The sequence below is a fragment of the Heterodontus francisci genome, chromosome 3, assembly GCF_036365525.1.
Source record: "Heterodontus francisci isolate sHetFra1 chromosome 3, sHetFra1.hap1, whole genome shotgun sequence".
In the NCBI taxonomy this organism is placed as follows: domain Eukaryota; kingdom Metazoa; phylum Chordata; class Chondrichthyes; order Heterodontiformes; family Heterodontidae; genus Heterodontus; species Heterodontus francisci.
The window spans coordinates 203,304,540-203,331,139 of NC_090373.1; the positions used below are offsets into that span (position 1 = coordinate 203,304,540).

The 26,600-nt window shown below is 45.1% G+C and overlaps 1 protein-coding gene across 1 annotated transcript in view; it reads right to left on the minus strand.

Moving 5' to 3' along the window:
• The window catches only part of LOC137367180 (dynein axonemal heavy chain 8-like), a 2,531,605-nt gene that overhangs the window by 817,922 nt on the left and 1,687,083 nt on the right, over window positions 1–26,600 (minus strand). Inside the window, exons 131-132 of the mRNA XM_068028616.1 lie at window positions 19,336–19,499; window positions 1,321–1,513 (exon numbers count right to left, since the gene is read on the minus strand). Of these exons, the coding sequence (XP_067884717.1) occupies window positions 1,321–1,513; window positions 19,336–19,499 (357 nt within the window). The remainder of the gene's footprint in view (window positions 1–1,320; window positions 1,514–19,335; window positions 19,500–26,600) is intronic.

Genomic DNA, 26,600 nt, shown 5'->3' on the forward strand with positions numbered 1-26,600 from the left:
GAGGCATCCCGTAGAGCTTGCCTTCCCGCAGCTTCTGTTCCACCTCCCCGTCATGCTGCAGATCCAGAGGTGCTGCAACCTGTTGAAGCCTTTATGTGGACAGGCCACTAAATCCTTTCCCCTCCCTGTGAAGATGCAGCAACACAGTCTGTCAAATCCAAGAACTCACTGCAACACCTCCAAAAACACACCAGAATACTTTGAGACACTTTGCAATAGCAGAGGTTATTGAAAATTACTTTACCCACAAGTTGGGTGTCTGAGCCTTTAAGTGAAGCTCGTGCTGGGCAGCTCTTGTAGCTGAATGCTGGATCTTTGATGTGTGACTAGCGAATTCATCCAATGGACCTACATGATCTAAATTTAGCATTTGAGCATCACATTAGCAGGTAGAGCTGTGTGATGTCATGATAGGATAAGCGCAGAAGCTTCTGACGCTCATAGGGTCATCCAAGTGTCCTTCTCAATATGGTGCGCCATGCAGGCCAGGCAAGCAACAGATGGTGGCAAGGCACACACCAAAGGAGGGCAATCGGTTTCGGAAGTACCATCTCCCGCCCTGCTATGGATTCAAATTTAGTGCTCATAGTTCCTTTGGAGCCCAGGAGAAGCAAGAAATACTCCTTTCGGTTTCACAGCACTCCTATTAACCCATTCCCCATTGTCCTCTTTGCAACCCTCATCCTCCAGGATTTAGCTGAAGACCACTGCTGGTGAGGCAGGCTGTCTGAAATTGGAAAGTTGGCACTTATCTCAAACTATTGAAATGAGGTTAGAGGCCTAATTTTGGGCAAGCCTCGGTTGTTACAATTCAATTGGGCATTGCCATCGGTTATACATCCAACATGTCAAAACCAATTTTTACCCCCTTTTCTTTTGACCATGGAGGGAATGTCATCACTAAGACCAAATCTATTGCCACTTGCCTTCCGCAAGTGCACACTTGCCAGCTTTAGCTCACTGTATGGCAATTAAGAACCTCTTTTATGGTCCAGGACTTGCTGAGGTTCCTGACTGAAATAGATGTCAGGACAAATTGGGAATTGAACCCAGGACCTTCTGGTCTTTACAGTTTTGTAATTAATGGGTCATGAGGGCAGCTGATAGTTTTGACAGATTTCTGTATATTAAATTTGATAACTCATACAAATAGATTCAAGAAAAAAATGGAGACTATTTTACAAAAATGGATTGAGAGATTTGGTAAAGAAAGCAGGTAGGTGGGGTAGAGGTTTATGAAAAGTGAGAAGGACTTATCCTTAGAAGTACCTAATAGCAGAATTAACAAAACACTGTAAAGCTGACAAAGCTATGATATACCATTTCATAGACTTTTGGGACAACAAATACATAATCTTCAGGTTCGTCACCAGTTGGCTCTGGGATATCACGAAGGAAATCAACAAAGTATGGTTCTTTGTGAAGATTTTCTGCCAGTTCTCTTCCAATGTTGTCTTCAATAACATGTGTGACTGCATTTTCAAACCAATCTTTGTCCTCCTCGCTTACAAATCTATCGAGCAACATAAAAGTCAATAATCAATCATGACTAATTTTACTACCGTGAAGAGACCCACTGTATACAGCATTAGTCATAAACTATGTTTATACCTTTATGGGTGCATATTGAGTAAATATGATTTTACAAAGGTACCCAAGTAGTATTCAAATGGTCAAATTATAGCTCAAACAGAGAAAACAGCAAAGTGCGCAACAAAGGGCGGCACAGTGGCACAGTGGTTAGCACCGCAGCCTCACAGCTCCAGCGACCTGGGTTCAATTCTGGGTACTGCCTGTGTGGAGTTTGCAAGTTCTCCCTGTGTCTGCGTGGGTTTTCTCCGGGTGCTCCGGTTTCCTCCCACAACCAAAAGACTTGCAGGTTGGTAGGTAAATTGGCCATTATAAATTGCCCCTAGTATAGGTAGGTGGTAGGGAAATATAAGGACAGGTGGGGATGTGGTAGGAATATGGGATTAGTGTAGGATTAGTATAAATGGGTGGTTGATGGTCGGCACAGACTCGGTGGGCCGAAGGGCCTGTTTCAGTGCTGTATCTCTAAAACTAAAACTAAAAAAAAACTAAAAACGAATGGAGTGAACATCAAATGGAACGAGTATTTCTTAAATAGGAATGTGGTGAGAGTGGGAAATAGAGGGGGAAAGAGGTATTAAATAAATTAACCAAGGACCAAAGCAAAAAAAAAGCAAAAAGGGAGCATTTAAAGAATTTAATTAAAGGGGTTATTTTTTAATTTTTTCCACCCTTAGGGATTTCTTTAAACTCAAACAGGCTTAAAATTTTGAAGTTACATGAGGATGGAATACTTTCTACATTCTAGAAAATGCTTTCCTTGCAGGCTGATATTCTGAAAGGTTTCATCTTAGTAATTGCAAGCTGGTCGATACACTCAAGGCTGAAGTGGCTGGTCTTAGTGAGTGACTAGCCATGCATCAAAATATTAGGGAGGGAGAAGATGTTATAGATGATGTATTAGAGAGCATCATGGTGGGGCTTGGAGTAGGAAAGGAGACCCCAGAATGTAGAGCAGGAGGATGAATCTCTGTTAGAAAGAGGCCCAGAATATTGCAGTCAAGTATTGAGGCAGGAAATGTCATCCCTGGTGCTCGCTAATAGTTGCTCTTCTCTGGAAAGAGATGATGTGGATATTCAAGAGTTGACTGTGACGTGGAGGATGTATCATGAGGCAATGCAGTAGCATGTCAGGGAAGGAGAAAAACAGACAGAGTAGCAGACAAGTTGTGGTATTAAGGGATTCGGTTATTCGGTTTACAGAATAGAATTACAGTACAGAAGTACAAGCTGGATCCAGAAAAACAAAAGGTATGTCACCTAGTTAGTGCACAGGGTTAAGGATCTCATGTCTAAAGTTGACAGAGTATTGGAGGAGCGGATGAGGAACCAATTGCTGTCATCCACGGAACCAATAACATAGGTAGACATAGACCAGAGGTTCTGATTCTAAATTTAGGGCATCAGAAAAAAGTATAAGGGAATGACCTCAGTTAGAAGTAAATTCTGAAGTATTACCCATACCACATGCTAGTGAAGAGAGGCAAACAGTGATTAGGCAGACCAACGAGTTGCTAAGGTTTTTATACAGGAAATCAGGATTTTGGTTCCTGAAATAACTGAAATTGAGTGTGAGAATGAAGACAGTGAGCCTGAGAGGAAGCAGTGCAAACAAAAAAGGCCAACAGATAAAAGCTTGAGAAACAGCAGCAATGAGAGCAGAAAGTCAGAGCGAGAGCGCAAGCTGAACACAAAATACAGAAAGAAATTCAAAAGCGACATCACTGCCATAGTGGGAGTGGATTGGTGGGTAACAGGTAAGTGTTAGTTTGGTAAATTTTTTAATTAAATTGTACATTTTTTTTTACTGCTGTTGATAATTCACTTGATGGTAGTTTCCATTGTCTTTTACATTGGTAGATGTAAATTCCAATGATTTTAGTTAACTTTTTTACCATTACAGGCCAGAATTTAACATGATCCAGCAGGGCCACAGTCCGGGAACTGGAAGCAGGTGCCGAAGGTGTTCCCGCTCTGGGATGAACTGCCACCGCAATCAAACACGAGGTCTCCAATTAATGTCTCGCCGGCGGAGATTTGAACAGAAAAGGTGCACGGTCAGGAAGGTCTGCATCGGCAGGGGCAGGGCAGGAGCTGAAAGGAGGTGCTGATAGCCATTTAACAGGGGAATCAGAAAACAAGTGTAACAAAATTAAACATTTTGTCTAGGATTTAGCATGGTATCGTCCCACTGCTAATATCAAGTGATTTTGTGTTAAAGCAGTTTGCCCATTATATGAGGTAGATGATAAAATGAGGAGCTCTTACCAAACATTAAACTGACATTTAACAGCTCTGAGCATGCTGCATGCTTCTAAGCATACAGTGAGAGGTGCAGGACCTACAGTTAGGACATGTATAGCAGGCTGAGGGGAACCAGGAACTGTTCTCTGACCTTAAAGGATGACCCACCAGACCTTCATAAATTCCAACCTGAGACCTTGGAGGACCAGTATCCACTCCTGGCAATGGCAGAGAGAACCACCCGGGTGGCCCCATGGTTCACCGATGACTCCCTGAATGTCCTCCTCCAGGCGGCTGAGGCAAGGCGGGAGGTTCTTGACCAACCAGAAAGAAGGAGGAAGCCTCCCCAGAACACCAGGAAGGCCTGGATAGAGGTTGCAGAGGAGGTCAGCAGCCGCAGGGTTGTGAGGAGGATGTAGATTCAGTGTGGCAAGCGGGTCAGCGACCTTCTCTACTCTGTCAGGGTGAATGGCATATCTCAGTCCTCGTTGCTTTTGTACTCAGATGGGTGGGTATCCAGGTGTTGATGTTGCAAAGTAGAAGCTCTCCATCTGGGAGTAAATGGCTGCAGCTCTGTCATGGGGCACATGCCGCACACATCTGACCCGCACAAGGGTCCAGAAGTGTGCCAATGTTACACTTGCATGGCAATGGTCCCAGAGGCAGCATGCAGCAAGAGGAATGAGCGAGTGGTCCTTCAAGTCAAGTATCTAAAATGATTGTCATGTGTCTCCACAGGAGAAAAGGGCCCAGAATGCCTGTGCAAGGGCATGGACCTATGCTGGTGTGACAATCATTGTGATTCTCACTGCTATTGAGGAGGAGGCACTGCTACTTGCTGGTGAGGACAGAGGCTGGTCAGTCACTGATGGTGAGGTGGGAGCACCTGGACAGGAGGATGAGTTCCCCAGAATGCGGGCACGGCGGTGGAGGGGGGCTTCAAACAATGAAGGTTGTTTGCGCATTCAAAGTCACACACATGTGGCCAGAGTGCAGGCTAAGATGTGTCCTTCAGTCTGGAGTGCCGTACAGACCTATCATTCTGTTTTCTACTGCAAGTAAGTCAAAGCTGCTGCCAGGCAACATATCTAGGTGCCATCCGACCACCTCTGAGGAGGAGGAGGAGACCTCAGAGGGTGCAGCGACACATCCTTTCCCCGCACCAAGCACCAGCTCAGATACAGTAACTTCGGTTGGGCTAATAGCTCATTCATATTCGTGGTCACAACTGGTTTTAGCACCGCACAAATGCTGCACCAGCTGCTAGAGGCAGTTCGGCCGATGCCTCTGACACTCGGAGGACTGTGGGAGACCAGGCCAGTGTTGAGCCCCATGCTGATGATGAGCCTCTGAGGTCATCTGTTAGGGGGAGGCGGTGGGATAGTGGTATTGAAACTGGACTAGTAACCCAAAGACCCAGGGTATTGCTGTGGGGACATGGGTTTGATCCCACAACAACAGAAGGTTGAATCTGAATTCAAATAATAAATCTGGAATGAAAAGCTAGCCTAATGATGGTAAGTTACCTCGGTTGGAAAGAAAAAACTTTAAAAATGATGTCACAGGAAAGCTGTGATCTGATTGGCTGGTAGGAATCTGTACTGAATTTGAAAATAAAACATTGATAAAAATTGATTTAAACCCGAATTAGCTAATTAATAAGTAGAGGAGTAACTAAAGCAGAGGGAGGAGATTACTGTATTTAGCATTTAATATTTATAGTAGAAATCTAGCACTCGGGACCATATAGTTAATTGTAACTTAATTTAGTAAGGATTTAATAAGTATTTAAGTATTTATTTTAAATTAGTTTATTAATTAGTGCTAGAAATGTCAGTTAGAGGGGTGAAGTGCTTCACCTGTGAGATGTGGGAGGTCCGTGATGCTTCCAGCATTCCGGACGACTGCATCTACAGGAAGTGTACCCAATTGCAGCTCCTCACAGACCGCATGGATCAGTTGGAGCAGCAATTGGATGCCCTTTGGAGCATGCAGGTGGCAGAAAGCTTCATAGACAGGAGTTTTAGAGAAGTGGTTACACCCAAGGTGCAGGCAGATAGATGGATAACCGCTAGAAGGGGCAGGCAGTCAGTGCAGGAATCCTCAGTGGCTGTCCCCCTCTCCAACAAGTATACCGTTTTGGATACTGTTGGGGGGGATGGCCTATCAGGGGAAAACAGCAGCAGCAGCCAGAGCAATGGCACCACGGCTGGCACTGTTGTTCAGAAGGGAGGGACAAAGCGCAGAAGAGCAACAGTTATAGGGGACTCTATAGTCAGGTGCACAGATAGGCGCTTCCGTGTGCGTGAAAGAGACTCCAGGATGGTATTAGATTAGATTAGAGATACAGCACTGAAACAGGCCCTTCAGCCCACCGAGTCTGTGCCGAACATCAACCACCCATTTATACTAATCCTACACTAATCCCACATTCCTACCAAACATCCCCACCTGTCCCTATATTTCCCTACCACCTACCTATACTAGTGACAATTTATACCGGCCAATTTACCTATCAACCTGCAAGTCTTTTGGCTTGTGGGAGGAAACCGGAGCACCCGGAGAAAACCCACGCAGACATAGGGAGAACTTGCAAACTCCACACAGGCAGTACCCGGAATCGAACCCGGGTCCCTGGAGCTGTGAGGCTGCAGTGCTAACCACTGCGCCACTGTGCCTCCCTGGTGCCAGGGTCAAGGACGTCTCTGAACGGACAGGGGACATTCTGAAGGGGGAAGGTGAACAGCCAGAGGTTGTGGTACACATCAGTACTAACGACAGAGGCAGGAAGTGTAACGAGGTCCTGCAGGGGGAGTTTAGGGAGTTAGGTAGAAAGTTAAAAGACAGGACCTCTAGGGTTGTAATCTCGGGATTACTCCCTGTGCCACGTGCCAGTGAGGCTAGAAATAGGAAGATCGTGCAGCTAAACACGTGGCTGAACAGGTGGTGTAGCAGGGAGGGTTTCAGATATACAAAGAACAAAGAACAAAGAAAATTACAGCACAGGCCCTTCAGCCCTCCAAGCCTACGCCAATCCAAATCCTCTATCTAAACCTGTCGCCTCTTTTCTAAGGGTCTGTATCTCTTTACTTCCTGCCCATTCATGTATCTGTCTAGATACATCTTAAAAGGCGCTATCATGCCCGCGTCTACCACCTCCGCTGGCAATGCGTTCCATGCACCCACCACCCTCTGCGTAAAGAACTTTCCACGCATATCCCCCCTAAACTTTTCCCCTTTCACTTTGAACTCGTGTCCCCTTGTAATTGAATACCCCACTCTGGGAAAAAGCTTCTTGCTATCCACCCTGTCTATACCTCTCATGATTTTGTACACCTCAATCAGGTCCCCCCTCAACCTCCGTCTTTCTAATGAAAATAATCCTAATCTACTCAACCTCTCTTCATAGCTAGCGCCCTCCATACCAGGCAACATCCTGGTGAACCTCCTCTGCACCCTCTCCAAAGCATCCACATCCTTTTGGTAATGTGGCGACCAGAACTGCACGCAGTATTCCAAATGTGGCCGAACCAAAGTCCTATACAACTGTAACATGACCTGCCAACTCTTGTACTCAATACCCCGTCCGATGAAGGAAAGCATGCCGTATGCCTTCTTGACCACTCTATTGACCTGCGTTGCCACCTTCAGGGAACAATGGACCTGAACACCCAAATCTCTCTGGACATCAATTTTCCCCAGGACTTTTCCATTTACTGTATAGTTCACTCTTGAATTGGATCTTCCAAAATGCATCACCTTGCATTTGCCCTGATTGAACTCCATCTGCCATTTCTCTGCCCAACTCTCCAGTCTATCTATATTCTGCTGTATTCTCTGACAGTCCCCTTCACTATCTGCTACTCCACCAATCTTAGTGTCGTCTGCAAACTTGCTAATCAGACCACCTATACTTTCCTCCAAATCATTTATGTATATCACAAACAACAGTGGTCCCAGCACGGATCCCTGTGGAACACCACTGGTCACACGTCTCCATTTTGAGAAACTCCCTTCCACTGCTACTCTCTGTCTCCTGTTGCCCAGCCAGTTCTTTATCCATCTAGCTAGTACACCTTGGACCCCATGCGCCTTCACTTTCTCCATCAGCCTACCATGGGGAACCTTATCAAACGCCTTACTGAAGTCCATGTAAATGACATCTACAGCCCTTCCCTCATCAATCAACTTTGTCACTTCCTCAAAGAATTCTATTAAGTTGGTAAGACATGACCTTCCCTGCACAAAACCATGTTGCCTATCACTGATAAGCCCATTTTCTTCCAGATGGGAATAGATCCTATCCCTCAGTATCTTCTCCAGCAGCTTCCCTACCACTGACGTCAGGCTCACCAGTCTATAATTACCTGGATTTTCCCTGCTACCCTTCTTAAGCAAGGGGACAACATTAGCAATTCTCCAGTCCTCCGGGACCTTACCCGTGTTTAAGGATGTTGCAAAGATATCTGTTAAGGCTCCAACTATTTCCTCTCTTGCTTCCCACAGTAACCTGGGATAGATTCCATCCGGACCTGGGGACTTGTCCACCTTAATGCCTTTTAGAATACCCAACACTTCCTCCCTCCTTATGCCGACTTGACCTAGAGTAATCAAACATCTGTCCCTAACCTCAACATCCGTCATGTCCCTCTCCTCGGTGAATACCGATGCAAAGTACTCGTTTAGAATCTCACCCATTTTCTCTGACTCCACGCATAACTTTCCTCCTTTGTCCTTGAGTGGGCCAATCCTTTCTCTAGTTACCCTCTTGCTCCTTATATATGAATAAAAGGCTTTGGGATTTTCCTTAACCCTGTTTGCTAAAGATATTTCATGACCCCTTTTAGCCCTCTTAATTCCTCGTTTCAGATTGCGCCTACAATCCCGATATTCTTTCAAAGCTTTGTCTTTCTTCAGCCGCCTAGACCTTATGTGTGCTTCCTTTTTCCTCTTAGCTAGTCTCACAATTTCACCTGTCATCCATGGTTCCCTAATCTTGCCATTTCGACCCCTCATTTTCACAGGAACATGTCTCTCCTGCACGCTAATCAACCTCTCTTTAAATATCTGGATCATTGGGATCTCTTCCAGGACAGGTGGGATCTGTACAAGAAGGAAGGGTTGCATCTAAACTGGGGGGGCACAAATATCCTGGCTGCGAGGTTTGCTGGCGTCTCTCAGGAGGGGTTAAACTAGTGTGGCAGGGGGGTGGGAACCAGAGCAGTAGGACAGCAGGAGAAATAACTGAGGGGGAACTAGTAAATAAGGCCAGTAAGACTAAGACGAAAAGCAGGCAGGGAGATGTTGCTGAGCACAGCGGGACTGGTGGTCTGAAGTGCATTTGTTTCAATGCGAGAAGTATAACAGGTAAGGCAGATAAACTTAGAGCTTGGATTAGTACTTGGAACTATGAGGTTGTTGCTATTACAGAGACTTGGTTGAGGGAAGGACAGGATTGGCAGCTAAATGTTCCATGATTTGTAAGCTTCAGGCGGGATAGAGGGGGATGTGAAAGGGGAGGGGGAGTTGCATTACTGCTTAAAGAGAATATCACAGCTGTACTGCGGGAGGACACCTCAGAGGGGTCAAGCAGCGAGGGAATACGGGTGGAGTTCAGGAATAGGAAGGGTGCAGTCACGATGTTGGGGGTTTACTACAGGCCTCCCAACAGCCAGCGGGAGGTAGAGGAGCAGTTATGTAGACAGATTTTGGAAAGATGTAAAGGTAACAGGGTTGTAGTGGTGGGTGATTTTAACTCCCCCTATATTGACTGGGACTCACTTCGTGCTAGGAACTTGGACGGGGCAGAATTTGTAAGGAGCATCCAGGAGAGCTTCTTGAAACAATATGTAGATAGTCCAACTAGGGATGGGGCCGTACTGGACCTGGTATTGGGGAATGAGCCCGGCCAGGTGGTCGAAGTTTCAGTAGGGGAGCATTTCAGGAACAGAGACCATAATTCCGTAAGTTTTAACATACATGTGGATAAGGATAAGAGTAGTTCTCGGGTGAAGGTGCTAAATTGGGGGAGGCTAATTATAACAATATTAGGCAGGAACTGAAGAATTTAGATTGGGGGTGGCTGCTTGAGGGTAAATCAACATCTGACATGTGGGAGTCTTACAAACGTCAGTTGATTAGAATCCAGGACCGGCATGTTCCTGTGAGGAAGAAGGATAAGTTTGGCTAGTTCCGGGAACCTTGGATCACGAGGGATATTGTGAACCTGGTCAAAAAGAAAAATAAAGCATTCGTAAGGGCGAGAAGGCTGGGAACGGACGAAGCCCTTGAGGAATATAAAGAAAGTAGGAAGGAACTTAAGCAAGGAGTCAGGAGGACTAAAAGGGGTCATGAAAAGTCATTGGCAAACAGGATTCAGGAGAATCCCAAGGCTTTTTATTCGTATATAAAGAGCAAGAGGGTAACCAGGGAAAGGGTTGGCCCACTCAAGGACAGAGGAGGGAATATATGTGTAGAGCCAGAGGAAATGGGCGAGGTACTAAATGAGTACTTTGCATCAGTATTAACCAAAGAGAAGAACTTGGTGGATGATAAGTCTCGGGAAGGGTGTGTAGATAGTCTCGGTCATGTCGTTATTAAAAAGGAGGAGGTGTTGGGCGTCTTGCAAAGCATTAAGGTAAATAAGACCCCAGAGCCTGATGGGATCTCCCCAAGAATACTGAGGGAGGCAAGGGAAGAAATTACTGGGGCCTTGACAGAAATCTTTGTATCCTCATTGGGTGTAGGTAAGGTCCCTGAGGACTTGAGAAGAGCCAATGTTGTTCCTTTGTTTAAGAAGGGTAGCGAGGATAATCCAGGAAATTATAGGCCAGTGAGCCTTACGTCAGTGGTAGGGAAATTATTAGAGAGGATTCTTCGGGACAGGCTTTAATCCCATTTGGAAGCAAATGAACGTATTAGCGAGAAGCAGCATGGTTTTGTGAAGGGGAGGTCGTGTCTCACTAATTTGATTGAGTTTTTTGAGGAAGTGACGAAGATGATTGATGAAGGAAGGGCAGTGGATGTTATCTGTATGGACTTCAGTCAAACCTTTGACAAGGTCCCTCATGGCAGACTGGTACAAAAGGTGAAGTCACACGGGATCAGATGTGAGCTGGCATGATGGATACAAAACTGGCTCAGTCATAGAAGACAGAGGGTCGCAGTGGAAGGGTGCTTTTCTGAATGGAGGGCTGTGACTAGTGGTGTTCCGCAGGGATCAGTGCTGGGACCTTTGCTGTTTGTAATATATGTAAATGATTTGGAGGAAAATGTAGCTGGTCTGATTAGTAAGTTTGCGGACGACACAAAGGTTGGTGGAGTTGCGGATAGTGATGAGGATTGTCAGAGGATACAGCAGGATATAGATCGGTTGGAGACTTGGACGGAGCAATGGCAGATGGAGTTTTATCCGGACAAATGTGAGGTAATGCATTTTGGAAGATCTAATACAGGTGGGAAGTATACAGTAAATGGCAGAACCCTTAGGAGTATTGACAGGCAGAGAGATATGGGCGTACAGGTCCACAGGTCACTGAAAGTGGCAACGCATGTGGATAAGGTAGTCACGAAGGCATACGGCATGCTTGCCTTCATCGGTCGGGGCATAGAGTATAAAAATTGGCAAGTCATGCTGCAGCTGTACAGAACTTTAGTTAGGCCACGCTTGGAATATTGCATGCAATTCTGGTCGCCACACTACCAGAAGGACGTGGAGGCTTTGGAGAGGGTACAGAAGAGGTTTACCAGGATGTTGCCTGGTCTGGAGGGCATTGGCTATGCGGAGAGGCTGGATAAACTCGGATTGTTTTCACTGGAACGACGGAGGTGGAGGGGCGACATGTTAGAGGTTTACAAAGTTATGAGTGGCATGGACAGAGTGGATTGTCAGAAGCTTTTTCCCAGGGTGGAAGAGTCAGTTACTAGGAGACATAGGTTTAAGGTGAGAGGGGCAAAGTTTAGAGGGGATGTGCGAGGCAAGTTCTTTGCACAGAGGGTGGTGAGTGCCTGGAACTTGCTACCGGGGGAGGTGGTGGAAGCAGATACAAGAATAGGATGGGAATAGAGGGATACGGTCCCCGAAAGTGCAGAAGGTTTTAGTTTAGACAGGCATCAAGATCGGCGCAAGCTTGGAGGGCCATATGGCCTGTTCCTGTGCTGTATTGTTCTTTGTTCTCTTTGCTCTTTGTTCTTCAAACAATTCGTTCAAGTTGGTAAAACAAGAACTTCCCTTTACAAATCCATGCTGACTATCCTCGATTAACCTGTGCCTTTCTAAGTGACTGTTTATCCTGTCTCCCAGAATAGATTCCAATAATTTGCCCACTACTGAGATTAGACTGACTGGCCTGTAATTATTCGGTCTTTCCCTTGCTCCCTTTTTAAACAGAGGTACAACTTTAGCAGTTCTCCAATCCTCCGTCACCACACCTATGTCCAGTGAGGACTGGAAAATGATGGTCAGACCTTCTACTATTTCCTCTCTTGTTTCTTTACATACGAACATACGAATTAGAAGCAAGAGTAGGCCATTCGGCCCTTCATGCTTGCTGCGGCATTCAATAAGTTCATGGCTGAACTGATTACTGCACATTTCAACCTATCCCTGGTCACCTTCCACCCCCTTACTTATCAAGAATCGATCTACCTCTCCCTTAAAAATATTCAAAGACTCTGCTTCCACCCCCTTTTGAGGAATTGTCTTAAATGGGTGACCCCTTATTTTTGAACAGTGACCCTAGTTCTAGATTCTCCCACAAGGGGAAACATCCTTTCCACATCCACCCTGTCAAGACTCCTCAGGATCTTATGTTTCAATCAAGTCACCTCTTACTCTTCTAAATTCCAGTGGATACATGCCTAGCCTGTCCAATCTTTCCTTGTAAGACAGCCTACCCATTCCAGGTATTAGTCTGGTAAACCTTCTCTGTACTGCCTCCAACACATTTACATCCTTCCTTAAATAGCAGCTCACTACCACCTTCTCAAGGGCAATTAGGGATGGGCAATAAATGCTGGCCTGGCCAGCAATGTCCACATCCCATGAATGAATAAAAAAAATAAGGAGACCCCAGTACTGTAATCAGTACACCAGATGTGGTCTCACCAATGCCCTGTATAGCTGAAGCATAACCTCCCTACTTTTGTATTCAATTCCCCTCGCAATAGACGATAACATTTTATTAGCTTTCCTAATTACGTGCTGTACCTGCATACTAACCTTTTGCGATTCATGCACTAGGACACCCAGATCCCTCTGCATCTCAGAGCTCTGCAATTTCTCCCCATTTGGATCATATGCTTCTTTTTTATTCTTCCTGCCAAAGTGGACAATTTCACACTTTCCCACATTATACTCCATTCGCCAGGTCTTTGCGCACTCACTTGACCTATCTATATCCCTTTGTAACCCTCTTATGTCCCCTTCACAAGTTACTTTCTGACCTAATTTTGTGTCATCAACAAATTTAGCAACCATACCTCCGGTCCCTTTATCTACGTCATTTATATAAATTGTAAAAGGTTGAGGCCCCAGCACAGATCCCTGTGGCATACCACTTCTTACATCTTGCCAACTAGAAAATGACCCATTTATGCCTACTCTCTGTTTCCTGTTAGCTCGCCAATCTTCTATCCATGCCAATATGTTACCCCCTACACCAAGATTTTTTATTTTCTGCAATAACCTTTGATGTGGCATCATATCAAATGCCATCTGTAAATCAAAGTACAGTACATCCACCGGTTCCACTTTATCTACAGCACATGTGACTCCCTCAAAGAACTCCAATAAATTGGTTAAACATGATTTACGTTTCACAAAACTATGTTGACCCTGCCTGATAACCTTGAATTTTTTGAAATGCCTTGCTATAACATCTTTAATAATAATTTCCAACAGACAACTGTTAAGCTGCATAAGGCCTATAGTTTCCTGCTGTCTTCCTGCAATCTAACCGAACCTTCTCCGAATCTGGGGAATTTTGGAAAATTAAAACTACTGCATCAACTATCTCACTAGCCACTTCTTTTAACACCCTAGGATGAAGTCCATCAGGACCAGGGGACTTGTCAGACCGCAGCTCCAACAATTTGTTCAGTACCATTTCCCTGGTGATTGTAATTTTCTTGAGTTCCTCCCTTCCATTTCCTGACTTGCAGCTAATACTGGGATGTTACTTGTATCCTCAATAGTGAAGACCAATGCAAAAATCTGTTCCATTCATCTGCCATCTCCTTAATATCCATTATTAATTCCCCAGATTCACTTTCTATAGGAACAACAGTCACTTTGTTAACTCTTCTTGTTTAAATATCTGTAGAAACTCTTACTATTTGTCTTTATATTTCTAGCTAGCTTTCTCTCATACTCTAATTTCACCCTCTTTATCAATCTTTTAGTCATTCTTTGCTGTTTTTTATATTCTGTCAAATCTTCTGACTTTTCTCCCATCTTTGTGCAATTATAAGCTTTTTCACTAAGTTTGATACTATTGTAGGCCCTGAAAAGTTGGTCAAGTAACACTTTGTACCCAGCATGCTCTAAGGCAGCTAAAGATTAGCGCATAACTTGCTGAAGTAAGCTAACAGACATGTCGATGCTTGTGGTTAGGGATATGTGACCATTAGACTAGAGTGTTGAACTAGAATAGATAAAAGAGGAACAGATATAGGGGAACGAATAGTGGTTATTTTAAACAAGTCTGGACTTCTGTCCAGGTAGCTAAATGGCTAATGCTTGCCAAAGATAAGATACTGCTTGAAGATTTGTGCAAAACAAGATCATGTGATTCATGGGTTGAGCAAGGAGCCTTCAAAGAATATATAAGGGTTAACACTTGAGGGTATTCTTGGCAAGAACCCGGGAACAACTCTCGAAGGCAGGACCCTGAGTTTGGAGGCTCAGTGATCAACCGTGACAAGAGACTGATCACCTCTGTGTTGACGAGTAGTATCTTGTACAAGAAGTGAGACTTGTATTTATTTAGTGTCTAAATAAAACTGTTGTAAGCATTTGTATGCTTTAAGTGATTTTAGTACTAATAAAGTGAAGTTATACGAGACTTTGGTTTTAGTGTATCTTTGTCTGTCACATCAGTTAATACCCTGCAGAGATAAAGGGTAACACTATCTTTAACTGTTTTAGTAACCATGGATGGCGGGTCCTACCCTTGGAATTTTTCTTTCTCGTTAAAATGTATCTATTCTGTGATTCTGAAATATCGCCTTAAATGTCTGCCACTGCATCTCTATTCACCTATCCCTTAACCTGATTTGCCAGTTCACTTTAGCTAACTCTGCTTTCATGCCCTCATAATTGCCCTTATTTAAGTTGAAAATACTAGTCTGAGACCCACTCTTCTGTCCCTCAAACTGAATTGTAAAATTCAATCATATTATGATCACTGCTACCTAGGGGCGCCTTAACTATGAGGTCATTAGTTAATCCTATCTTGTTGCACAATACCAGGTCTAGTATAGCCTGCTCTGTGGTTGCCTCCAGAATGTATTGTTCCAAGAAATTATCTGGAAAATGTTCCATGTACTCCTCATCTAGGCTACAGACTGCCTGCCACCTCCACGTCATCAGTGGAGTCGAGGGTGGGTGTGGTCCACCCCAGCCATTTAAATGAACCACTGTGTTTAATATCACAGTGGCTCTGTGACGTGCAGTCCACATGGGCAGACTGCCATTCTTTATGTCCACCGCCGAATCCAGTCCTGTATCTCTAATCGCCATCCACACTAATTCTACTTCCTGATCTTCTGAGTCAAGATCCTTTCTTACTACTGAAAGAGTGGTTTGGGAAGAATGGGTTTTGAATCATGGGGCACTGGCACCAGTACTGGGGAAAGAGGCTACCATTCTGTTGGGATGGGTTCTACTTAAATCAGGCTGAAATCAGCATCCTGGTGGATTGTATAACTCGGGCTTTAAACTAAAGGCAGGGGAAGGGTCAGATGAAAGGATATTTTGAAATCTAAAGAGAGCTATGCCCCCTAGTTATTGACCTTGCTGTTAAGGGAAAAAGTTTCTTCCTATCTTTTTTTATATTTTTATTTTTTATTTTATATCTATCCTATCAATGCCCCTCATAATTTTGTATACCTCAATCAGGTCCCCCCTCAGCCTTCTCCGCTCCAAGGAAAACAGCCCCTATCTATGTCATTAATTCCTATGTGGACCATAACAACTGATCCTCCCCCTCCAATTTCATCTCCAGCTGCAAGGAGTTGACCCTAACCCTGACACTAGGCTTTGGAACTCATGGTCATGGCTGCAGAGAATAGTATTCATCCTTTTGACTATACTGTCCCCTATCACTACCACATTCCTTTTTACTCCCCCCACTTGGTGGCTTCCTGCACCATGGTACTATGGTCAGTTTGCATAACCACCCTGCAGTCCTTGTTCTCGTCCATACAGTTAGCAAATACCTTGAAGAATTTTGCCTCTTCTTTCTGACAGGATTTATGTTTATCTCTTCTACCTTGTTTGACTTCATTGCTTTCTATTTCACTTTTTATGTCCTTTTTGTTCTATTTCCCTTCTTATGTCCTTTTTTTTCTTTTTCCCATCCTCCCCCTTTTCAATTGCCCAACGCCTAATACATTTCTAACTTTTTCCATTTCTGATGAAAGGTTCTAGACCTGAAATTTTAACTCTCTTTCTCTCTCCACAGTTACTGAGGCCCGCTGAGTATTTCCAAGCATTTTCTGCTTTTATTTCAGAATTTCAGCATCCGCTCTTGTATTGTTGAGCAAATACCTCATCCCTGTTGGTTAAAGTCAAGGGCCGAGGCTCCTCCACTACTACATCCTGGATCGCCATACCAGCCTTACCCACAGTCACACCCTCTTGGCTCTGACCATTGACCAACTCTAAAGTCCTACTTAACCTGAGGAGTATGACTGCCTCCTGCAAAACAGTGCCCAGATAACTCTTCCTGATGCCCCACAATGCCTGCTGTTTGGATTCCAACTCAACAACTCTGAGTCAAAGTTGCTCAAGCTGAAGGCAGTTAGTGCAGAGAGAGTTGTCCAGGATTGCAATGCTCCCCACAACTCCCACATGTTGCAGTTACAGCATACCACTATGTCAATCTAACACACTTATTTATTTGATTGGTTAATTAGTTACTAATTTAGAAAACTATAGCAAGTTACAATTTCCTAGCTTAGAGATAAAGGAAAAACACTCGCCTGCCTCTGGAGGTAAAACAGAAAGAATAAAAAGAAGCACCGCCTTTCTTCTTTGCACCGAATTCCCACTTGCATCAAGTTCCCAACTTAGCACTCTGTTTACGAAGTGCACGCATTCAGGCAACCCCCTGTTACAGCTGATTGACAGCTAACTGCCACTTAAAGTCTGTTTCTGTGAACCAGGTATCTTCGTCAGCTTGCAGTTTCTTTCACTGTTTTAAAGTTCCAAGTCAAATTCTGAATGTTAAAAAGTAAATTTCAGTTTGTGAAATACTTACCAGAGAGATCCCACTTATACCAAATTCCTGACTTTAGCACTTTCTTTACAAAGTACTCCTTTTATGACACTCAGCTCCATATGAATTCTAGTGCTAATTAATGTGCAAGGTGCTCGTGGGCAGTAACTTAGCAAATTTTGAACAGTCAGTAGGTCCATTAGAGTAAGGTAAGTGGGTATACTCTGTTCCCTACACTTCTGTTGTAGCTGCTGTATGGAGAAGATCCACTGTAGATATGCCAGCACAGAAACCGCTCTGTGTTTCTGGGTACACTTGGCCTGCAAGTAAATGGGAGTCTTTTAAGTATGACCATAGCAAAGGCCTTCCTCATGACGCGAAGGAGTGTGATTCCCTGTAGTTGTTGAAGTGTCCTCTGTCGCCTTTGTTTTTAAATATTGTGATGATTTTGACATCACGCATCTCCTGTGGAACAGAACCTACATTCCAGCAGAGAAGGAGTAGGTTATAAAGCTATGGCAATAGATGGGAATTTCCATGCTTGAGCAGTTTGGCTGGGATTCCGCCCTGTTCACCAGGTGGTCTCTGGCTTTCTCGAGCTCCAGTGATCCCACACAGCATTCGACACAGTCAGCAAAGCAGGACTCAACAAGATTTTGGGAAAAATTGGCTGTCTCATCTGTTTCTTCCATGACAACATGCACTACACAGTATCGTTTTATGGCTTCTCTTCCAAGAGTTTCGGAGTGAAGAATGGAGTGAAACAGGTTTGCGTCCTAACTCCCACTCTGTTTGGCATCTTCTCCCCCATGCTCCTGACCTTCACCTTCCCTGCAGATATGGAAGGAGTCTACTTGCACACTAGGCCAGATGGCAAGCTCTACAATCTATCAAGGCTGAAAGCGAAGACAAAAATACATCACAGCCTCATCAAAGAACTCCTCTATGTTGATGATGCTGCACTAGTTGCTCACATGGAAACTCAGCTACAAAGACTCATGGACTCTCTCCCATGCCCATAACTTGTTCTCCTTGACTATAAGCATCAAGAAAACTGATGGTGTTGCAAGGTGTTGCATCTCTGCCCCTGATCACACGAAATAACATCCGACTGGAAGTGGTTAGCAAATTCTGCTACTTTGGGTCCACGATGACCGACAGTCTATCCCTTGATGCGGTGCTTGATACACGAATAGGAAAGAACCTACCACCTTTGGCCGACTCGTAAAATGCAGATGGGAAAACACCAAGCTGACCCTTAGGACCAAGCTGATGGTTTATAAGGCCTGTGTTCTCAGGACCTCGCTGTATAGCTGTGAAACATGGGCGATCTGCAGCTACCAGGAAAAGAAGCTCAATAATTTCCATCTTCGCTGTTTGCAGCGCATATGGGTTTATCCTGGCAGGACAAAATCACAAATGCAGCAGTCCCCTCAAAGGCAGAGATCCCAGGTGTGTTGGCACTATTCAAACAGAGGCAACTTCGATGAATCGGATAGGTCCGCAGGATGGAGGATGGTCGCATACCCAAGGACCTTCTGTATGGTGATGTAACTGGGGCCAGACAACCAGTGGGGAGCCCAAAGCTCCACTTCAAGGATGTTTGCAAGTGTCACATGTAAGCCCTAAATGTCGACTATCGCACCTGGGAGTTACTAGCTGGCGAAAGAGGGAAATGGCGACACATCCTGTAGACTGATGTGCATTACCATGATGACCAGTTGCTACAGCAGCTTGGCAACAGGTGCCAACCTCAAAAACAACAATTCACAGCATCACTTGGTAGTTTCACGTGTGCGCTTGTGGCAGAACCTGCCTCTCAAGGATTGGCCTTCACAGCCTTCAGCAAAGGTGCACCAAGAAAAGACACCCCACCTAAACGGATTGTTTACTGCCTGTCCATCATCTTTCATAGATGGAACGATGACAATCAACCAACCAATCAGGTCTATTAAAGTGCCATCACCAAGTAAATTCAATTGTTTGTAATCTTTAGTGGTAGTAACACACATTTACAGGAATAAGCATTTAGTGAAAGTTCCCCCCTAAGCATTGTAATTACCTGTCTGCAATGACCCTGGTGCATTCATGTTTGAACAAAGCCAGCAGTGTCCCCAAATTGGAGCATTCATCAGCTTTTACATTCAACATTCCCTGCCAGATGCGAGATAGGTCCCTCAGATTAAAGATGTAATGAAATTTAGCTGGAGTAGGTAGCATTTTCACCTAGAAAAAAAATCAAAGCAATCTTTAAGATTTGAAAGAAACATAGGTGAAATTAGTTTTGAGTGAAATTATAAAAAAGGTTTTAGTGAATAAACAGCTTGTTTTACACACCACCTGAATTTCTTTATAATAAAAGCAAAATGCTGCAGATGCTGGAAAACTGAAACAAAAACAGAAAGTGCTGGAAACCCCCAGCAGGTCAGGCAACATCCAGGAGAGAGAAGCAGAGCCAACGTTTCAGGTCTTTGACAGGGTCTGACCTGGTGGGTGTTTCCAACACTTTCTGAATGTCTTTATCACGGACTTCAATGGAAAAGGAAATCAGTTTTTTTTTTCATTCTTTCATGGGATGTGAGTGTCGCTGGCAAGGCCAGCATTTATTGCCCATCCCTAATTACCTTTGAGATGGTGGTGATGAGCTGCCTTCTAGAATTGCTGCAGTCCATGTGGTATAGGTACACCCACAGTGCTGTTAGGGAGGGAGTTCCAGGATTTTGACCCAGTGAAGGAATGGCGATATAGTTCCAAGTCAGAATGGTGTGTGGCTTGGAGAAAAACTTGCAGGTGGTCGTGTTCCCATGCATCTGCTGCCCTTGTCCTTCTAGGTGGTAGATGTCGCAGATTTGGAAGGTGCTATTGAAGGAGCCTTGGCAAGTTACTATACTGCATCTTGTGGATGGTACACAGTGCTGCCACTGTGGTGAGTGGTGAAGGGAGTGAATGTTTAGGTTTGATGTAAAAGAAGTTGCCAATTCACTAATGCTCATTTCATACTTTCGCCAAAGACCAATTTCACCTTCACAAAAATTTAATCTTAATTACCTGAGGCCATCATCACAATTTTCATGATTTAAACTCCAAATAAATTACACCATCACACATTAAATGCAACAAATATAATAGATTAATAGCATAAAATTCTGATAGGAAAGCATTAATGGACTTTAGGGAAGGAAATCTGCCATCCTTACCTGGTCTGACCTACATGTGACTCCAGACCCACAGCAATGTGGTTGACTCTTAAATGCCCTCTGAAATGGCCTAGCAAGCCACTCAGTTGTATCAAACCGCTACAAGGTCGCAGAAAAGGAATGAAACCGGACCGACCACCTGGCATTGACCTAGGCACTGGGAACTTCAACGGAAAACCCTGCCCTGTCGACCCTGCAAAGTCCTCCTTACCAAAATCTGTGGGCAGGTGCCAAAATTGGGAGAGCTGTCCCACAGACTAGTCAAGCAACAGCCTGACATAGTCATACTCACGGAATCATACCTTGCAGACAATGTCCCAGGCGCCACCATCACTAACCCTGGGTATGGCCTGTCCCACCAGCAGGACAGACCCACCAGAGGTGGCTGCACAGTGGTATACAGTCGGGAGGGAGTTGCCCTGGGAGTCCTCAACATTGACTCTGGGCCCCATGAAGTTTCATGGCATCAGGTCAAACATGGGCAAGGAAACCTGCTACTGATTACCACCGACCATACCCCCTCGGCTGATGAATTAGTACTTCTCCAAGTTGAACACCAATTGGAAGCAGCACTGAGGGTAGCAAGGGTACAAAATGTGCTCTGGATGGAGGAACATCAATGACTATCACCAGGATGGCTCCATAGCATCTCTACTGACCAAGCTGGCAGAGTCCTAAAGGACATAGCTGCTAGACTGGGTCTGTGCCAGTTGGTGAGGGAACCAACAAGTGGGAGAAATCTACTTGACCTCATCCTCAACAATCTACCTGTCGCAGACATATCTGTCCATGACAGTATTGGTAGGAGTGACCACTGCACAGTCCCTGTGGAGACGAATTCCCTTCTTCACATTGAGGGCACCACCACCGTGTTATGTGACACTACCACTGTGCTAAATGGGATATATTTCAAACAGATCTAGCAACTCAAAACTGGGCATCCATGAAACACTGTGGGCCATCAGCAGCAGCTGAATTGAATTGAACCATCATCTGTAATCTCATGGCCAGGCATATCCCCCACTCTACCATTACCATCAAGCTGGGAGACCAGCCCCGGTTCAATGAAGAGTGCAGGAGGGCATGCCAACAACAGCACCAGGCATAACTCAAAATGAAGTATCAACCTGGTGAAGCTACAACACATGACTACTTGCATGCCAAACAGCAGAAGCGGCATGCAATAGACAAGGCTATGTGATCCCACAACCAACGGATCAGATCTAAGCTCTGCAGTCTTGCCACATCCAGTCGTGGGTGGTGGTGAACAATTAAACAGCTGACTGGAGGAGGAGGCTCCACGAATAGCCTCATTCTCTACGATGGGGAAGCCCAGCATATCAGTACAAAAGATAAAGCTGAACATTTGCATCCATCTTCAGCCAGAAGTGCTGAGTGGATGATCCCTCTCAGCCTCCTCCTGAAGTCCCCAGCATCGCAGATGCCAGACATCAGCCATATCAATTCACTCCACGTGATAATAAGGAACGACTGAAGGCACTGGATACTGCAAAGACTATGGGTCCTGACAATATACCAGCAATATTACTGAAGACCTGTGATCCAGAACTAACCACGCCCCTCGCCAAGCTGTTCCAGTACAGCTACAACACTGGGATCTAACCAGCAATGTGGAAAATTATCCAGGTATGCCCTGTGCACAAAAAGCAGACAAATCCAACCTAACCAATTACCGCCCCATCAGTCTACTCTCAATCATCAGCAAATTGATGGAAGGGGTCATCGACAATGCGATCAAACAGCACTTGCTCAGCAATAAGCTGCTCACTGACACTCACTTTGGGTTCTGCCAGGTCCACTCAGCTCCTGACCTCTCTACAGCCTTAGTCCAAACATGGACAAAAGAGCTGAACTCAAGAGGTCAGGTGAGAGTGACTGCCTTGACATCATGGCAGCATTTGACCGAATTTGTTATCAAGGAGCTCTAGCAAAACTGAGGTCAATGGGAATCAAGGGGAAAATTCTCGGCTGGTTGGAGTCATACCTAGCGCAAAGGAGGATGCTTGTGGTTGTTGGAGGTCAATCATCTCAATCCCAGGACATCACTGCAAGAGTTCCTCAGGGTAGTGTCCTAGGCTCAACCATCTTCAGCTGCTTCATCAATGACCTTCCCTCCATCATAAGGTCAGAAACAGAGATGTTCGCTGATAATTGAATAATGTTCAACACCATTCATGACTCCTCAGATACTGAAGCAGCCTGAGTCCATATGCAGCAAGACCTGGACAACATGCAGACTGGGGCTTTAAAGTCCTAAGTAACATTCATGCCATACAAGTGCCAGGCAATGACCATCTCAAACAAGAGAGAATTTAACCATCTCCCTTTGACATTTAATGGCATTACCATCGCTGAATTCCCCACTGTCAACATCCTGTGGGGGTCACCATTGACCAGAAACTGAACTGGACCAACCACATAAATACTGTGGCTACAGGAGCAGGTCAAAGGCTGGGAATTCTGCGGCGAGTAACTCACCTCCTTTCTCTCCAATGCCTGTCCACCATCTACAAGTTACAAGTCAGGAGTGTGATGGAATACTCTCCACTTGCATGGATGGGTGCAGCTCCAACAACACTCAAGAAGCTTGACACCATCCAGGACAAAGCAGCCCGATTGATTGGCACCCAATCCACCACCTTCAACAATCAGTCTCTCCACCACCAATGCACAGTTGGAGCAGTGTGTACCATCTACGAGATGCACTGCAGCAACTCACCAAGGCTCCTTCAACAGCACATTCCAAACCTGCAACCTCTACCACCTAGAAGGTCAAGGGCAGCAGAGGCATGGGAACACCACCACCTGCAAGTTCCCTCCAAGCCACACACCATCCTGAATTGGAACTACATTGCCGTCCCTTCAGTGTCGCTGGGTCAAGACCCTGGAATTCCCTTCCTAACAGCACTGTGTGTGTACCAACACCACACCTACACTAACTTCTGAGTAATTTAAGAGACTAAATTAAGGGTAAGTCTTGGCAGGGCTGATCAGCAGCGTGGAGTGCTGCTCCTGTCCAATGTGGCAAGTCAGGGACACTTCCAGGGTCTAGGGTGAACAGGTGTGCAGGAAGTGTCTCCAGCTGCAGATACTCTAAATCTGTGTTTCGGATCTGGAACAGCAGCTGGCGACACTATGGAACATTCACGAGGCTGACATCATCGTGGATAGCACGTACAGGGAGGTGGTCATGCTGCCGGTAAAGACTGCTCAGGCAGAAAGGGAATGGGTGACCGCCAGGCACAGTAGAAGAACTAGGCAGGTAGTGCAGGAATCCTCTTGGTCCATCTCCCTCTCTAACAGATTTTATGCTTTGGAAACTGTTGGGGGAGATAGCTTCTCAGGGGAATGCAGCAAGAGCCAAGTCTGTGGCACCATGGGTGGCTCAGCTGCACAGGAGGGGGGGGAAAGTAGTGGGAGAGCTATGGTGATAGGGGATTCTATTGTAAGGGGTACAGATAGGCATTTCTGTGGCTGCAAACGTGACTCCAGGATGATATGTTGCTCGGGTCAAGAATGTCACGGAGAGGCTGCAGGAGATTCTGAAGGGGGAGGGTGAACAGTCAGAGGTCATGATTCACATTGGTACGAACGACATAGGTAGAAAGAGGGATGAGGTCTTGCAACAAGAATTTAGGGAGCTCAAAGATTGTAATCTCTGGATTACTCCCGGTACCATGTATAGGAATAGGAGGATAGAGCAGATGAATGCGTGGCGGAAGAGATGGTGCAGGAGGGAGGGCTTTAGTTTCCTGGATCACTGGGTCTGTTTCTGGCAAAGGTGGGACCTGTACAAGTTGGACGGATTGCACCTGAACCAGAATGGGACCAATATCCTTGCAGGGAGGTTTGCTCGTGCTGTTGGGTCGGGGGGTTTAAAATTATTTGGCAGGGGGATGGCATACAGAGTGGAGGTACAGTAGGGGGTGATGCACAGCCAAATATAGAAGAGGAACTGAGTCAGTCTGGAAGGCAGAGCAAATATAGACCTGTTAAGGCACAAATGAATTAGGCAAGGCTGGTTGCATCTATTTTAATGCAAGGAGTCTTACTAGTAAGGCAGATGAATTGAGGGTGTTGATTAACACATGGGAATATGATATTATTGCTATCACAGAAACATGGTTGAGGGAAGGGCAGGACGGGCAGCTAAAAATTCCAGGGGATAGAATCTTCAGGCGTGACAGGGGGGTGGGAGGTGGTGGTGGCGGTGTATAAGAGGAGGTGGCATTACACTGTTGATCAAAGAGTCAATTACTGCAGTAAGGAGGGATGATATCTTAGAAGGTTCCTCACATGAGACCATATGGGTAGAACTTAAAAATAAAAAGGGGGAAATCACTTGTCTGGGAGTGTACTACAGGCCTCCAAACAGTCAGGGAGAGATAGAGGAGCAGATATGTGGGCAAATCTCAGAGAGGTGTAAAAATAATCGGGTAATAATAGTAGGGGATTTCAACTTCCCCATTATTAACTGGGATAGTCTTAATGCAAAAGGCTGAAATGGGGTGGAGTTCTTAAAGTGCATAAAGGAGAGATTTTTGAGCCAGCACATAGAAAGTCCGACAAGAGAAGGGGCGGTACTGGACCTAATCTTACGGAATGAAGCCAGATAAATGGTAAAAGTGTCAGTGGGGGAGCATTTTGCGGATAGTGACCATGACTCTGTAAGATTTAAGGTAGTTATGGAAAAGGACAAAGATGGACTGGAAATAAAGGTATTGAATTGGGGGAAGGCTGATTTCAATATGATAAAACAAGATCTGACCAAAGTGGACTGGGAGCAGCTACTTGTAGGAAAGTCTATATCAGACCAGTGGGAGTCATTCAAAAAGGAAATAGTGAGAGTTCAGGGCCAACATGTTCCCGTAAAGGTAAAGGGTAGGACCAACAAGTCCAGGGAACCCTGGATGTCAAGGGATACAGAGGATTGGATAAGGACAAAAGAGGAGGATTCAGAGTGCTGAAAACAGTGGAGGCCATGGAGGACTATAGAAAGTGTAGGGGAGTACTTAAAAAGTAACTAGGAGAGCAAAGAGGGGGCATGAAAAAATACTGGCTGACAAGTTAAAGGAAAATCTCAAGGCGTTTTATAAGTATATTAAGGGCAAGAGGATAACCAGGGAAAGAGTAGGACCCATTAGGGACCAAAGTGACAATCTGTGTGTAGAGTCAGAGGACATAGGTGAGGTTTTAAATGGTTACTTTTCATCTGTGTTCACTATGGAGAAGAACGATAGGTGTAGAGATCAGGGAGGGGGATTGTGATATACTTTAACAAATTAGCACTGAAAAGGAGGAGGTATTAGCTGTTTTAGCGGGCTTAAAAGTGGATAAATCCCCTGGCCCAGATGAGATGTATCCCAGGCTGTTATGTGAGGCAAGGGAGGAGATTGCAGGGGCTCTGACACAAATTTTCAAATTGTCTCTGGCCACAGGAGAGGTGCCAGAGGACTGGAGGACAGTGAATGTGGTACCATTATTCAAGAAGGGTAGCAGATAAGTACAGGCCAGTGAGTCTAACATCAGTGACGGGGAAACTATTAGAAAAAATTCTGAGGGACAGGATTAATCTCCATTTGGAGAGACAGGGATTAATCAAAGATAGTCAGCATTGCTTTATTAGGGGGAGATCATGTCTAACAAACATGATTGAGTTTTTCGAGGAGGTGACTAGGTGTGTAGATGAGGGTAAAGCAGTTGATGTAGTCTCCATGGACTTCAGTAAGGCTTTTGATAAACGTCCCACATGGGAGATTGGTTAAGAAGGTAAGAGCCCACGGGATCCAGGGCAATTTGGCAAATTGGATCCAAAATTGGCTCAGTGGCAGGAGGCAGAGGGTGATGGTCGAGGGTTGTTTTTGCGAGTGGAAGCCTGTGACCAGTGGTGTACTGCAGGGATCGGTGCTGGGACCCTTGCTGTTTGTAGTGCACACTAATGATTTAGATGTGAATATAGGAGGTATGGTCAGTAAGTTCGCAGATGACACGAAAATTGGTGATGTCATAAATAGTGAGGGACGCTTGCTGCTTGTAGTGTACAGTAATGATTTAGATGTGAATATAGGAGGTATGGTCAGTAAGTTTGCAGATGTCGTAAATAGTGAGG